Source organism: Eschrichtius robustus, chromosome 4, assembly GCF_028021215.1.
Source record: "Eschrichtius robustus isolate mEscRob2 chromosome 4, mEscRob2.pri, whole genome shotgun sequence".
NCBI lineage: Eukaryota > Metazoa > Chordata > Mammalia > Artiodactyla > Eschrichtiidae > Eschrichtius > Eschrichtius robustus.
The window spans coordinates 66,058,160-66,074,766 of NC_090827.1; the positions used below are offsets into that span (position 1 = coordinate 66,058,160).

The 16,607-nt window shown below is 36.2% G+C and overlaps 1 protein-coding gene across 1 annotated transcript in view; it reads right to left on the bottom strand.

Annotated features, from left to right (window-relative positions):
- STAP1 (signal transducing adaptor family member 1) overlaps positions 1–16,607 on the bottom strand; it is a 42,922-nt gene that overhangs the window by 10,127 nt on the left and 16,188 nt on the right. Inside the window, exons 3-6 of the mRNA XM_068542187.1 lie at positions 12,924–13,037; positions 10,776–10,832; positions 7,497–7,669; positions 5,829–5,957 (exon numbers count right to left, since the gene is read on the bottom strand). Coding sequence (XP_068398288.1) covers positions 5,829–5,957; positions 7,497–7,669; positions 10,776–10,832; positions 12,924–13,037 — 473 coding nt within the window. The remainder of the gene's footprint in view (positions 1–5,828; positions 5,958–7,496; positions 7,670–10,775; positions 10,833–12,923; positions 13,038–16,607) is intronic.

Genomic DNA, 16,607 nt, shown 5'->3' on the forward strand with positions numbered 1-16,607 from the left:
ATCACTCCTCTCTCCATTTCCAGGTCACATTCCTCTGGGACTGAACTACAGTTCTACTTAAGGTACTCTCATCATCTACTGTAATATCCAAATCTCCTAATTGGATATCACATTGGAAAACAGCTAACAATTTTTTCCAATCACTTTAGAGCTTTATTCTCAAAACGTGGGATAAAACCTAACCTACCCTCTTCCCTCCTAAGGAAAACCAAAAATTATTTCCTAGTGCTGAACCTTCAGGAATCAGTCACAGGCTGGTGAAGGAAAACTTTGGATGGAGGAAATCCTACAACTACCCTCTTTTGGGGTGGCTGACTCTGGCTTTGTCTTTGTCTTTGTCCCTACATGAAAAGACCTTTATAATCATACTTTTGAAAACTCTCACCAATTCCCATTAGAATTTTTTTATTCCTATGACGTAAGTGATTATTATTCCTTGGAAGACTGATAGAAAGCTTGAAAGGCATGGCCTTTATAACCAGAAAGATCTAGGTTCAAATTCTGGTTCTGCTGTATGAACTCTCAGCCTCATTTCTTCATCTATAAAATGGAAATGGTGATGCCTGTTTCACAGTGCTGTTGTGAATTAATGTTTGAAAAATCCTTAGTATTGTACAATGTCTGTCACATGTAGACAGTAAATTATAACTATGTTTTACTACTTTTTAAATGTTTTTTTTTAGTAGTTTCTGTAATTCTCAGTTTCTTCACTTGTGAAACATGGAAAATACTGTCTGTCTCAGTTTTTATTGTGCCTGAAGGAAATGTTTGTCAAGCACTTAACAGAGGACCCACAAATGTACCCCATAAGTGGGGACAGTGATTGTTGTTGTTAATAATAGCCATCATATCATCATCATCATCATCATCATCATCACCCATGGCAAAGCTGTGGGAGGAAAAGCAGCAGTAGTTAACAGAGTCTCTTGGAACTTTTGACTAATAGGACTAAGTGCTAAGGCAGAAAATAAGGTAGAAGAAAAATTCCATTGAAGTCACTTAGGTTTTGACTCTCATTTCAGACCTGTGTTTTTCTTTCATATTTTTTTTTCCAAAGGAATAAAGAGAGAGGGGAAAAATCTAGATTGATAAAATTTGCTATATTGAGGTTTCCTGATTACCACCTCATAAAAGAAGTAACCTGTCTTTAAAAAAATATATGTGGCTTTAAATATGGTTATAAATACTGTTAGCTCCTGACCCCGATTTTTGCAGAGGAATGAATTTTGGGTAAATATTTTCTATTGCTTTCTTGGCTAATGGCTTTCCAAAGTGTTTATACTTCTAGCTTGCCACGTACTCATAACAATTTTAAGAAAACAAAACCAAATTATGAAGTTTGTTGTAAGAACAGCTTTATGTCTTATGAAGTCACACACCACTGGGCTGGGTAAAAGTGGATGATATTTTACATCAAGAGAGGAGTCACCTGATAATTTGTCATTGAAGGACTTTTGCTTCTTCCTGAGAACTAAAATCTTTTCTCCCACAGTTGATTTGTTAACAGATGGAGATAATTTTACTTTCAAGTACTGCTTTGTAAACCAACTTATCCTTTTTAGCTAGTGTTTTACCAGGCACACTGGTCTAAACTTGCATGGCTGAACATTTCTCCTACAACCTGTAAGAGAGTGAATTGGTTTTGTGGGCAACACAGTTGCTTCCTAATGGTCTAGACTTCTGCCAAAGTCTTTACAGACTACTGCGATACAGTCTAACCAGCTAAACTTCTACTAGTCTCTACAATTGCTATTCTTTAAAATTGTGACCTGTTAAACAGAATATATTAAATCCAGGCATTCCAAAAGACCTATTTTGAGGCATTAGAGAACACATATGATAATCCTTAACATCGTAGATATATCTGGCTCATAAGGAATATTTGTGCAAAAACAGTTAAAATTTTTCCTAGCCACTTTCAGGTATAAACTATTCCCCAAAGCCTAAATAAGCACATACTGACTCCAGTGTTAGAATGCTCTAGTTTGACCACTCTACCTCACTCCTTGCTTTCTAAATATAAGCTTTTCTTGAGAGTGGAGGGATGATCAGTTTTATGAAATGTCATAAACTTTTATGACCATTAGCTGTACAAGCATGAATTTCTATGTGAATTTAAACTGGAAGTATGTTTACTAAAAATAGACTTATGTAATTTTGATATGAACTGCTTTGCCAGACTCTTTCTAATGAGGTTAAATATAACTTAAATACAATATGAATAAAAACTGTGACATCAGATCTATATCCTAAGTATAGAAACTCATTGCATTTGGTCACAACCCATATTTACAACAGAAAACGCTGTTATTTCTCATAGCTCACTCGTTCGGAAAATGCAAATCAAAAGTTGGACTAATTTAGACCACCTTAAAAGAGATCTTGCTGCTATTGTGCAGGAAATATACAGTCTTTAAAGAGCCATTAGATCTCAGGATTTTGTTCATTTCATGCAGAACAGTAGCACAGGATTCACATACAAATGGATCAAACACTCAATCCACCAAGAAAAGAAAAGTATGAAAGAAAAAAGTCACTTTCTTGTGTGATCTAATTTAACTTTCAATCAGTTAGATTAAATTCCTTTTTTTAAAAATCTGTGAGAGCTGCATAGCACAGGGAGATCAGCTTGGTGCTTTGTGACCACCTAGAGTGGTGGGATAGGGAGGGTGGGAGGGAGATGCAAGAGGGAGGAGATATGGGAATATATGTATATGTATAGCTGATAACACACAATTGTAAAGCAATTATACTGCAATAAAGATCTAAAAAAAAAATCTGTGAGATAAATTTTTTTGCTAATTAAGAATTATTTTATTAAAATTTTTTAAAATTTCATTTACAAAACCTTAAAGTGGCTCAGAATAAAATCCAAAAGATATCCAAAAGATATGCAGTACTTTATTTAAAAATATGTAAAACGTTATTGAAGGGCATTAAAGAAGAGTTAAATATTGACACACAAGAGGACAAGATCTCCAGGTAACAATATGGACTAATCCAAAAGCATGTCCTCAGGGTAAACATGAAGTTGTGGGTTGGTGAGTACAATATATCACTTCCATAAAACTTAAAAACATAAAACAATGCTATACAATAACTGTGGGACAAACATATGTAGAAAAAGGAGAAAGTAACCCAAAGTGTGTACCTTCCCAGGACAGTGGTTGGGGGTGGGGAATGCATTTGGCGGGAGGCAGGCAGATATGGAGTGTTTGGTTTGTCACAGCTAGGATTTGAAACACGGCAGTCTCAGCTTCAGATCTGACGCTAACAATTCCTCTAGGCTCCATGCCAAGTTCGTGGACTGCTGGTGGAGAAGGGCCAGAGGCTCAGGGTACCTGCCTCCACCTGCCTCCCACCCCGACCCCTACCGCCGCCCTTGAGCCAGCTCCTAGCTGAGACCGGCCCCATCCTGTCACTGCCCTGATCAGATGCTCTGCAGGTAAGAGGCGGGCTCAGGAGCCACCTCGCAGTGGACCTGGGTTCAGCTGTGTGACTTTGGGCAGGCTGCTGCCCTCCACAGGCTTCATTGTCTCATTTTGTAAAATGGGATGGTATGTGGAATAAATTTGAATTCAGTTTTGTATACTCTTATTTTTTAAAGTGGAAGTAAACAGTTAAAGACATTCTGTATTTTATGTGATATTCAATTTCCTAAACCCAAAAAAGGACAGACTCCTTGACCAGGATATACTAAATAGAAAATTTCACTTTTCTCCCAGGAGTTCTTACAAGCTCACTGATATTTAATGCCAGTCATAACTTTTATTTATTTTGGATTTGTTTCAAGGTAGCCAATTAAATTATAAATCAAGTAAATTATCATGAGTAATCCATGATATTCTACCATATTAGTTGAAAATCCTTTAATTCCAAATGTTAGCCTATGATAAACAGAAAAAATAATGAAACCACAAGATGATTAAGCTGACATAGATATTCATATTGTGGAAAAATACACACAGACACACACACACACACACACACACACACAGAGATTCTCTTACTTCACACACAGACTCAGGATCTGATTTACCATCTAACGTTCTTGCCACATGGCTAGTGTATAAAGACAAGTCTCTGTTTATATGAAGTAATTGGCAAGTGAATGAAGCTTCTTGGGTTGTAGCTCATACTAGCATTGCAGCCACATGCCATAATTTTAATTTTGTCCTGTAAGTGACTATTTTCTTTTATTTTTTAATTAATTAATTAATTTATTTATGGCTGTGTTGGGTCTTCGTTTCTGTGCGAGGGCTTTCTCTAGTTGCGGCAAGCGGGGACCACTCTTCATCGCGGTGCGCGGGCCTCTTACTATCGCAGCCTCTCTTGTTGCGGAGCACAGGCTTCAGATACGCAGGCTCAGTAATTGTGGCTCATGGGCCCAGTTGCTCCGTGGCATGTGGGATCTTCCCAGACCAGGGCTCGAACCCGTGTGCCCTGCATTGGCAGGCAGATTCTCAACCACTGCACCACCAGGGAAGCCCAAGTGACTGTTTTCTTTTTACTGCCTTTATTCACTTGCCAGTGTCTTCATATTTAATCTATTCAGAATTATTGATATTTATATATGGATCAGTAGCTAGATTCCTAGATAGATGTGTTATAGCTAAAAAAAAAAAAAGAATAGAATATTATCCACAGAAAGAATGTCAAATTCAAGAAGCAAAGTTCTGTTTAAGCTCTTATATGAAAGATAATCATGTACTGAATATTTTCATTTAGGACAAAAATCACTATATTTCAATTATATTATCAGTTGTAAAAATGTTAACTAAGCCAGAGTCCCTATTGAAATGCAAGTTTTTATAGACTCTGAGGGAAGGAGTAGACTTTAAAAGATACAACCACCGTGGCTACACAGAAAAATCAACTTTTGCATGTAAATGTTACTGACTATCAAAGGTAAACCATTTCACTAGAAAGAAATTATTAACCTTAACAAGAGGCTCCTAAGTGATTCTTTTTATAGAAAAGTCAGATTATGTCACTTCTTTATTCATCAGAGGCCAATGGCCTCTCATTATCATTCACAGTATAACCCCTTTCCCTACAATGACCAGTAGGGCTTAGAGCTGTCAGCCCTTCCCCCACCTCTGGAATCTCATCTCCTAACCCTTTCTCCTTGCTCACTCCACTGTAGTCCCAGTGGCCTCTTGTTTTTGAACAACCCAAGTCTTCTCCTACCTCTAGCCTTATGCACTGGCTGCCTGGAATGCTCTTGTCCTACATATTGGTATGGTTTGTTCCCTCACTTCCTTCAGGTCTCTGCTTAAATGTCAGTTAACAAAGGAGGATTTCCTTGACCACTCTATATGAAATAAACAACAACAGCAACCAGAAAAAATTTCTCTCTATATCACCTCTGAGAGTTCCCATCTCTGTCATCCTGCTTTATTACTTCCATAGACCTTATCATCATATACATGATATTTTTAGTTATGTATTTATAGTATGTGTGACCTTACTAGAATGTAGACGCCTTAAACCAGGGATGTTGTTTTGTTCACTGCTGTATCCTCAGTACCTAGAGTATTACTTGAGCTCATAGCTGCTCAATAAATATTTGTTGAAATGAATGAGTGAATGAATAATAGAACTATATCCAGGACCAAGTAATCTGCTCATTCTTCTTCTTCCCTACTACAAGTGTTAGCTTTGGCTGTCTTTAGCATTGTTTACATAACATTCCCTCCCTATTCTTGTGTTCACATTTTTATCCCCAATGAAACAAATAGCAGATGCTGATCGGAACTTGTGTGACTTTGCTTTCTAAAGTGATATCATGCTTTTAACAATTCCATACATTTTTAAATTAAACATACGCTGTCTCCTGCCGGATGGTGATAGAATAGTTTCTGCTGTCACTACCAGGCCTCAGGATCATATTTCCCAAGGAAGGGTTCGTCTCAAGCATCTCTGTTGCTTCTTTCCGGGATACTGTATAAAAACATCTACAGAGGTGAGATAAAAAACAGAATTTTTTTTAACTGATGAAGATCATTACTTGAAAAAATGCTACTAAAATAACTCCTACAGCTACAGTTATTAAGTTTTCTTAAAATTTCCAGCTTTATTATTACAGTTAATTTGATATAATTATAATTACTATTATTACAAGCCTGTGCCACTATGAGTATGCTTATACTTAAGGCCCTCCTTCCCTCATTCCTCCAAAGCCTCTTTCTTTTTAAACAGTGAAGACCTGAAAAGTTATCTACTGATCAGTATATATTTACCATTACCACTTGAAAATCTAAGACAAGAATTTACAATATATCCCAGTCTCAGTTTATAATAGTCTCTTGGATAAATAATATTTGTTGGTGGTTTCTTTTCAGGGATACTATATATATATATATATATATATATATATATATATATATATATACACACACACACATATATGTATATATATATGCTTCTCTTGTATGATCTCTGTTTTAAATAACATATTTAAGGGTATGTCTGAATTCACTCCTTTTGGTATAATATGGCTTTCTAATGGCATTGGTGGCATTTTTATGTGTAAAATTTTTAAGAAAGCACATCTCATTTTTTTTGCACTTCTTATTTTATAGTAAATATTATAGTCAATGAAAAGTCTGTTTTTTCAGCAGAAAAATATTTGGCAGTATATACAGTATACCAAGATGTTGAAAGAGAATATCTCTGAGTGGTGGGACAAGGAATGATTTTAATTTTCTTTTATTTATCTGTAATAAATATGCATTACTTTTTTATTGAGCAAAAAAAAAAGAAAAAGAAGTAGTCTAGGTGCCTTTTAACTTATCAGTCCATCAGTTGTCCCTGGTTTCAGCTGAGTGATGGCTAGCAGGTTTCAGTGATTATAGTACAGAGAGAATACACATCAGAACCTGATGTCAAAGATGGTACCAGGACAAGTTTCATTGACAAGAAGATGAAGATTCCAGGGTTCACAGTCTTTAGTCACATTTTTCAACAATATAAGAGTTAAAAAACAAATGTAGGCTGTTGCTGACTTCAGGATGTTCTGTGCCTCTTCATTTCCAACAACACCTTACCACTTTGCACGTGTCTTCCTCAAAGTACGAGCCCAAGACTAATCATTGATTGATCAATTGAATAAAGCATTCAGGTATTTTAAATCTTTGGTATAATTTCCTGATAGAAACTCAGTCAATCATAGAGTTGCATGGTGAAAAAACCTCTTTCCTTCCTTCTACATAGCAGTTTTATTTAGGTTTGTTCTTTGGAAAAAAATCTATTTAGTCTAACTGTGTGGGTGGAGGGACATTTCCTGTGTGGTAAGAGGCTTGGTTCAAATCTGCATTTTGCATTTTGTGATATGACATAGAAGAGGAAATGTGACATGTACTCATAGATATACTGTATATCCACAAGACAGCTTATTGTCCCTGGTTTAACGAGTCCAGTGACTAACTCTCCTTGATAATTAGAAATTAATTTTAACAATCTAATAAGTAAACTGAAGTTCATGGTGCACTTACGCTGGCATAGGGTTCAACACATCCACATAATCTTCAATTGGTTCCTTCCCTTTTTCCGGAAATGAACTCGATGTCCGCTCTGTCTCAATCCTCCTTTTCTTTTCTCTCTCTAGGACTTCATGCAGTCTAATTACTTGCCCAGGAAGGAGTGACCCATGTAGGGGAACTGACAGCTGAAACCAATTAAAGCAGCAGGCAAACAAGAAAGACAGCAGAGTAACTGGTTTTAGCAAAGATGAGCCTGTGCTGGTCCTAAGGAGCTTCTGTTACCTGACAGAGGTGGATGGATACTATCATGAAGAGAGGGTCTTGGTGTTTTATTTTTATTTCTTTTTTATTTTTTTATTTTTCCTCTTTGCTTTTTTTTTTCTTTAACATCTTTATTGGAGTATAATTGCTTTACAACAGTGTGTTAGTTTCTGCTGTATAACAAAGTGAATCAGTTATACATATACTTATGTTCCCATATCTCTTCCCTCTTGCATCTCCCTCCCTCCCACCCTCCCTATCCCACCCCTCTAGGTGGTCACAAAGCACGGAGCTGATCTCCCTGTGCTATGCGGCTGCTTCCCACTAGCTATCTATTTTACATTTGGTAGTGTATATATGTCCATGCCACTCACTTTGTCCCAGCTTACCCTTCCCCCTCCCCATATCCTCAAGTCCATTCTCTAGTAGGTCTGTGTCTTTATTCCCGTCTTGCCACTAGGTTCTTCATGACCTATTTTTTTTTTTTCCTTAGATTCCATATATATGTGTTAGCATACTGTATTTGTTTTTCTCTTTCTGACTTACTTCACTCTGTATGACAGACAATCTTGGTGTTTTAGAACTGCCTCTAAACCAGCTAGAACCTGCACAGGGCGCCTGACTTTCTTCCAAGAAACATTCCTTTTAATCTGGTCCAAAGCTAAGTACACGCACCTGGCACCGCAAGCTGATTCAAGTAACATCAAACCTCTCATTTTTTATTCTGAGCTCGCTGGATCTCACTGCCAGGGAAGTCCTAGAGTGCCTGCAAGTTGCCCAGCTATCCCACAGATAACCTGGAATAAGCTCCACCAACCATATGGCAACATGGGGTCGAGATGGAACTATCCGTTAGATGACTGAGAATCAGCAATGAGAGGTCTATATTTTCGTGTGTTTGTGTTTGTATTTTGAATTTTCACTCACACATTAGGATTATGATACTGCTCTATCAAGTTTTTAAAAAATCTCTTCTAGAAATGTGTTTGGATTGAGTCACCTATATTCTCCTGATCTATATTTATACCCCTAATTTAGACTTCATTATGACCAGCTATGTACTCTTAGAAGTTATAATCTAAATGGTAGAATATTTTTCTTCATGTGACACAACCTAGCCTATATTTTGAGGCAGCTGTGTCTGAATATCATCTTGATCTCCAGAGTGGGGTGCACGCTTTCCAGGGGGTGTATAAGAAAGTCCTTTGGAATCTGGGAAGAAAACACTAGAACTTCATTTTCTATTTACACATTATCTTATTAATTCCTATTATTGTTTATATTTTATCACATGTGTGTATATATATGAAATTTGAGACTATCCTTCTGCATAACTAATAATCAGTAAGTCTATTTCCCTTATATACCAATCCTGAAAAAAATAATAGAATGAGGAAAAACTAATGAAGCAGCTGTTCCTTATTAGTTACCTATTATGTCCCAAGCATTATGCTATTGCAAATCCTCACAGCAATGCTACAAGATAGGTATTGTTATCCCTACTTTACAAATGTAAAAAACAGGCTCAGAAAGATTAAATAACTAGTCCAGAGTCACATAGCTAGAAAGTTGTGGAACCAGGACTCAAACTCCAGTTTAATTAATTCAAAAGCAATGTCTCTGCACTTTGAACTATAGCCTGTGCTTCTCAAACTTCTACTAAAGTTGCCCTAACAACAGCATGGTATGAATGTATATACAGAGTGATCTGGGAACATAGTAAAAGACAATATTTATAGAGCACAACATTAGAGGCAAATTGTTATCTTTTGATAATTCACATGAATTTTATTTTAATTCTGTACCATATCTATGTACATTTTAATTTAAAAAATAATGCTTTTTATCCTTACCTCAAGGAAAAAACTAAGAACAAATCTTTTTGGCCAAAATGTCAAGTATAATTAGTGTTCTAGGAAGATGCACCCCAAGTTTTTTCTGGTGGTTTTAGTGTATTCCTTGACACCTAATCACATACACTTGGTATATCTGTATCCCAATGTAAGAAGTGCCAGGCCAAACACACAACAATGCCTTTCCACAACAGAGGGAGGGAATGCATTTCTCCCTCCCCTTAAGTCAATATGCCTTTCACATCTCTAACGGGCCCACTCTTCTACCTTCCTATGACTTTCCTACATGGTAGTTGACCCTCCAACTTTTACTTGTTTTTGGCTGAGAGAAAGAACCAGCATCCATCATCTTGGTAAAGTGCAGTCCTTATTTCATGTGAATGCAAAGCCTTTACTTAGAAACTAGCTTTGGGTAAAGTCTGTATTTAACTGTCCCTAACAAACATAGGAAGTTTTCATGTCCTCTAAGAGTATTAGAAAACATGGTGCTCCTTAGGGAGCTGGTTATCAAAGCACCTCATGTTTATTAGACAGTTGCTACAGTAGTTTTATTTAAAATAATGGTAGTTATCTTGCTGCAACAGTTAACTGTAACTGTTAGTAAGTAGATCTTACGATTTGTCTCAGGTAAGATGCCACAGAGTTGAACAGATAAGCATCCCTTTGTCTTAAGACTCACTAAACAAATGTTGAAAGCTGACTTTTCATTTTGATGGTCCCTTCCTGTTATATTGTCTATGTTATTCATAAAATCCATCTCAGCATTTTATAAATATGTATCAAATGAATAAAAAAGGAATTGGAAAGCTTTTAGAAGATGCTCTGTAAGCTACAAATATCAGAATACACAAAAGACCACTGCGTCTAAAGGATGAAACCAAAAAGTAGGTCTCCCTGACCACCTGTTATTGACTAGCTAGAATCATTACCCTGTTGATTTTCTTCAAAACAATTATCACAATTTTAAATTATCTTATTTGTTTTCTTGTTTATTTTCTTTCTCCTTTTCATTCACCCAATAAAAATATAAATTGCATGAGTAAGTATAAGGGTTTATATCTGTCCTTTTCAACTGCTATAACTTCAACCCCCTTCACTCAGCATGGTTCATAGTAAGGGTTCAGGCAGTAAATATTTGTTGAATGAGTGAATCAATAAAAAATAATGTCCTTCCTACCTCTGTTATTGTGAGAATGAAGCCTCTCCATTCTTCCCCACTTTCTGTGTTCTCTGTCTAAAGATGTAGACAAAAACAGATAAAGACAAAAAAAAGACACGAATGACTATGAACATTAATACTTTTATTAACTTCAAATAACTTTAGAATTTCATATGATTGTTTTATAAGTCTCGAAATAGTGTAAGCCATCAAAACCCGGCAAGATTGACAAAATGCATATTCTTCTATTGAAGCACATTGTTTTAAAAAGTCAATTGTATTTTTTAAACCACTTACAGTCAGTTAAAAGGAAGAAATAATTCATTTTTCTTTATGCTTAGAATTATTAATGTGTATTTGTTATGAAATATTTCAATAATATTTTCTTTTGTAGGAAGTACATAGCTTTAATCTGTTTGCTTATTAAACAAGTAAAATTTTACATATTTACTTAGCTCGAAAAAATTTAAATGTTAGCACACTTATTTCTTTAGTATGTCAGTTCATGGTTACTCCCCCCATTGGTATTTAACACTAACTGGCTTTAAGTTTGAGGCAACCAAGTAGGACCAATGTAGTTACTTCCCATTACCTTAGTAGTTAGTAAGTTACCTTAAAAACTTCCAATTCTTAGCTCTAAATATTACTAATACAGCCAACATTTATTAAGTGCTTACAAGTGGCACTGTTCTAAGCACTTCACATATATTAGCTGATTTAATCATGACATTTTTGCAAAAAGTACTCTTTTTAAAATTTCATTTTATAGATTTATTCATTTAGCAGATACTCATTGAGTGTCTTTAAGTTCTGGGCACTATTCTATGTACTGGTTTACGTCAGAGAATAAAACAAAAATCCTTATTCTCATAGGGTTTAGGGTCTAGCAAGGGGCAATAAATAATAAACATAATAGTGAGTAAATGTTATAGTGTCAGATGGAAATAAATGAGAAAATGTAGAGCAGGGTTAATAGAGATTGGGAATGCCATTAAGGGTTTGGGGAGGGGAAAAGAGTTGCAATTTTAATAAAGTGGTCCAGGTAGGCCTCAGTAAGAGGGTTACATCTGAGTAAAGACTTACTTCTGGGTGAAGAAACCAAGTCAATAAAGAGGTTAAGTAAGTTGTCTACAATTACATACTAACAAACAAAACAGCCAGAGTTCAAATCTAGGCATTTGATTCCAATCCTGTGCTCTAAACCACCACATCGGAATCATCCAGGGAGCTTGCTTAAAACGCAGATTCAGAGGCCCAGGTTTGGGGATGGGGCATTATATTTCCTACCTACAAGTGATTCCTAGTACACTAAAGCTTTATGACCACTGCTTTCAAGGTTAAATCCAACTATATCTTATTCAGTTGCAAGTTATTCTCTTTATGTTGTAGTTGTTGGTTGACTTTCCTTGGCTCACTTTCAATGCCAATCCAAGAAAAAAATCTTTTCCTATATAGGTGCTGGGTATACAGTGGTGAGTTTAACAAACAGATCTCTGCCTGTGTGGAATTTAGCGTTTTTTGAGATTAATTCCATATTTCACAAATTGTGTGTATCTAATATACAATTCTTATTCAAATTTTCTAATTGTTCTTTAAAGCTTTTGTTTTGTTTTGTTTTCTGATCCAGTATTCAGTCCAGGATCACACATTGCATTCAGTTGTCTTGACCCCGTAGTCTCCATAAATGGGAACAGGTGTCCAGTCTTTCTTTGTCTTTTCTTACGCTGGTATTTTTGATGAGCATAGGCCAATTGCTTTACAGAATGTCTCTCAATTTGTGAAATATGAGTTTGTCTAATTCAGTGGTTCCAAACATATATCATGTTGGACATGTCTCAGAATCATCTGGGAACTCAGTGAATGCCAAGTTCTTGGATGCCAATTCAAAAACAACTTTCTAAAAACACCAGGTGGGATGGATCTCTGACTTTGTCAGAGGACAGAAGTATACGGTTTCAATGTGCTTGGATACTAAACAGTGAACGTGCCCTTTTAAATCCCTATTTAGAAAACCATGGCTCTTGGCAAAAGGCAAGAAATATTAACAAAATATAAGACTTGGCACTCCTCTTATAATTCCTTTTTACCTCAGCCACTAGGCTTTGAAGAGGTGAACGCTATTTATAACCACGACTAGTTTCAGACTAATTTCTTCTCTTCACTCACCTTCAATTGCACTTCCTCTTTTGGCAAAACAAGGGTGAATTTTGCACAATTCTTTTCAGTTGAATTCTGGTCAGTAAGGCATGTGAGGTCTATTATGTCTAACTTGTCAACATACTGAAAAGGTAAAGGAAAATCTCATTAAATTATTTCATGGGTAATATATATTAGTTCTAGCAGGAAGGAAAATACATAATATCTTCCTTTCAACTTATTTGTACTTGGCATGATATTCTGCTTTTCAGGTGGACATGGCACCCCTTCCCAACCCAGAGGGCACTGGGAAATGTATTACGTGGTGGTGGGCTTGACTGGCTCATATTTTGCAAAAGTCAATTGAGAGATGTTCAGGAATTTTGCAAGCCACTTGTTAAACATAGCCACTATTAAAAATTAAATTATATGAACATACAATTAAATAAATTATATTAACAACAAAGGGAATTAAAATTCAAAACATCATTTTCTGGTTATATTACTACATAGCATTCTCTATGCTCTTGTGTTTATTTACATCTTCATTTCTGTGTGGTGAAAATGCTGTATATATAATATACTGTGATGGTGTGCTGCTGTTCCTTTCTTTCCAACTCCATGTACAGTGAGGTAACAGTGATAGGTTGAAATTGGTCATGGTGGGAGTTTTTACATCATGGAAATTGGCAAATCTTATAAATTACAAGTTGATTTATTGTTTTGTTAATTGTCCAAAGGGTCATCAAACTTCTTCTACAAAGGCTAGATAGTAAATGTTTTAGGCTTTGTGGACCACATACAGTCTTTGTTGCAAATTCTTGCTTGTTTGTTTGTTTTTCACAACACTTTAAAAATGTAAAAAGTATTCTTAGCTCATATACTGTACCAGATCAGGCCACAGGCTAAATTTGGCTCAAGAGCCACAGTTTGCTGGCCTCTGGTCTAGACTTCAGAAAGTGAAGGGGAAAATGTCAATAATGCAGGTGAAATTTTTTTTTTAACATATTTATTGGAGTATAATTGCTTTACAATGGTGTGTTAGTTTCTGCTGTATAACAAAGTGTATCAGCTATACATATACATATATCCCCATATCTCCTCCCTCTTGTGTCTCCCTCCCACTCTCCCTACCCCACCCCTCTAGGTGGTCACAAAGCACCGAGTTGATCTCCCTGTGCTATGTCGCAATGCAGGTGAAATTTTAAAGTTTGCTGTGTCTGAAGCTTTTTCATCGTAAACAGAACAAAAAAGGACAAAATATTCTTTCATAATTCAAAAATCATTATCTCATTTAACAAAGAAGTTGTTCATGTCATTGACAAATGGGTGACGTTCCAACATACATAATTGTTGCTTTACTTTCCTCTTACTCGTTAATGTAAACAAAAACATTGGCCAACATTCATGTCAAATATGATATTTAATGTCAATAAAGTTATTAAGGAAACAGCAGATTGGAAAACAACTCCGTTTGTCAAATCATAGTTGGCTACAGATACAGGTTCAGAAAAATCAGTGAAAGTATTTTATGAGAATCAATTGCCTTTATGGAAGTTGCAGTAAGGAGTATTGTGTATTTTATTTTTTTAACTGTGTACTACACATTCTTTATATCAGTAATATTTGTAACATATATATATAATATATATATACATACATAATTTTTTTCCAGAAAGCCATTGTTCAGCATGTACCACATGCTACTGGTTATGAGGATCCTATTAGGAAATTTCTATCTTATTCCAGTATAATAAAAATATTTCTTCTGAGCAGTTGGTCTATATGAACTGATCTGCATACAACTGACCAGACTTGCTCTGCAGTATTAGAAAGATTAGGACCAACTCTAAGTATAGTAGAGTTTTTAATGGTATAATTTTTTGCTAAATCAGCCTCATTGTTGACTTCTTTTTATCTCCTTTTATTTTCCTCTCTCTGTTATGCCCAATACAACTTATTTTACTATATTCTTATAAGTATGCTTATTCTAGTTTTATGAATAAGGTAAGGCATAAAAATAGGACATTTTTTTCCAGAGCTATTCTTATATTGATGGGGTTGAGGGTAAGTTTGGGTTGACCTATTTATTTTCAATGAACAAAGAGCAATTTAAAATGGAAGGGAAGTATCAGGGAAGGAGGACAAAATTTTACATTACACAAGGATCTTTTTTTGATAACTTGTCTAGATCAAGCTAAAGGAGGAAGCAACAGAGGAAGAAATGGTGGAATTAGAGTGCTGTAAGCTGATCTGTTGATTAGAAGAAAGGAAGTCATATCTTTTTGGTTTTAATTGTAGTATTGAAAGAGCCTTAAAGGTCATCTGCCTAATCTAGCTGCCCTCTGATGCTTGAATCTCCCCCCGGGGTATTCCTGCATGCAGTCATCCAGCCTATGCTGGAACATCTCGAACAACATGGAACTCATACATCCTATACAGCTGTGCCTGTGGCAAGATCTCTCTTGTCTTAAAGCTACAGTTTTTCTCCAGGCAATTTCCATCCATGGTCCTAGTCCCCTTCCCCTGGAATAACACTAAACAAATTCAGTGACTCTTTCACATGACCTCCTGACAGACAGCCTTTCAAATGTTTAAAGGCAGCTTTAAATTCTTCCCTACTTATAGGCTAAGTATCTACAGTTGTTGCTTGTTCCATCCCTGTGCTTTCTCCTAAGACTATCACCGAACAAAATTCCCCCAAAGTCTGCATCCTCTTTTAACAAAATTGGTAGATGGGCAATTCCACAGCATTTTGTTGTAACAGTCTCTTCATGACGTAGTGGTTAAGAATGCTGGCTCAGGAACAAGATCTTGATTGTACCCCTTTCATTAGCTTTCTGATCTTGTACAATTTTTTAATCTTAAACTTGACTATTCTCATCTATAAAGTAGGCATTAAAATAGTACCCACTCTGCAGGGATGTTGTGAGAATTAAATGAGATAATACGTGTAAAATGCTTAAATGCTTACTATGTGCCAGCTGCTCTCTTAAGTCTTTAGACTCAATCTTAAGTCCTTTTACTTACTATTGCATTTAATCTTTTTGATAAGTTTATGAGATGGGCTACTGTTTTCATCCTAATTTTTTTTGAAACTGATTGTGTTGGAGATCTTTTATTGATATTTGCTCCTCTAGATTCACTTTTATCCCTTCACCATCCAACACTGTGCACCAGGAGTGGGAACTATATGGACAACATGAAGGGCTTCCTTAACCTCTGACTTCTGTTGGGTTGGACCGCTGGTGAACACTGGCAGGAGATCAGAAGAGCGAGGAGAGTGAGGTCAGGTATTTATTACTCTATGCAATTGCTTCCTCTGTCAAAGATCATACTCTTTTCAAGGCAGTCATCTTCACACAGCTCTCCCACTATTTTCCCTCTCTTTCCTTTACTCCTAGGTATGGTAATGGGGCACTGTTACAAAGCCTCAGGGTTCTGTACTATCCTTTGTGGTTTTCCTACATCCTGTCCACTGCTTTGAATATAATATCTTCATTAAACTGTCTTCAAATTGCCTAATTTGAGAGGTCGTCTGTTTCCTACCAGTACCCTAACTGATACACTGAGACACAGAGAGGTTAGGTAAATAGCCCAAGATCCCAAAATGACACAGTGAACAGTGGCAGGGCCAGGACAAAAATCCAGGTAGTCTACCTAAGGACCAGGCTCCCAATCACTAAGTTGTACCTCCCTTGCCATGTAGTAGGT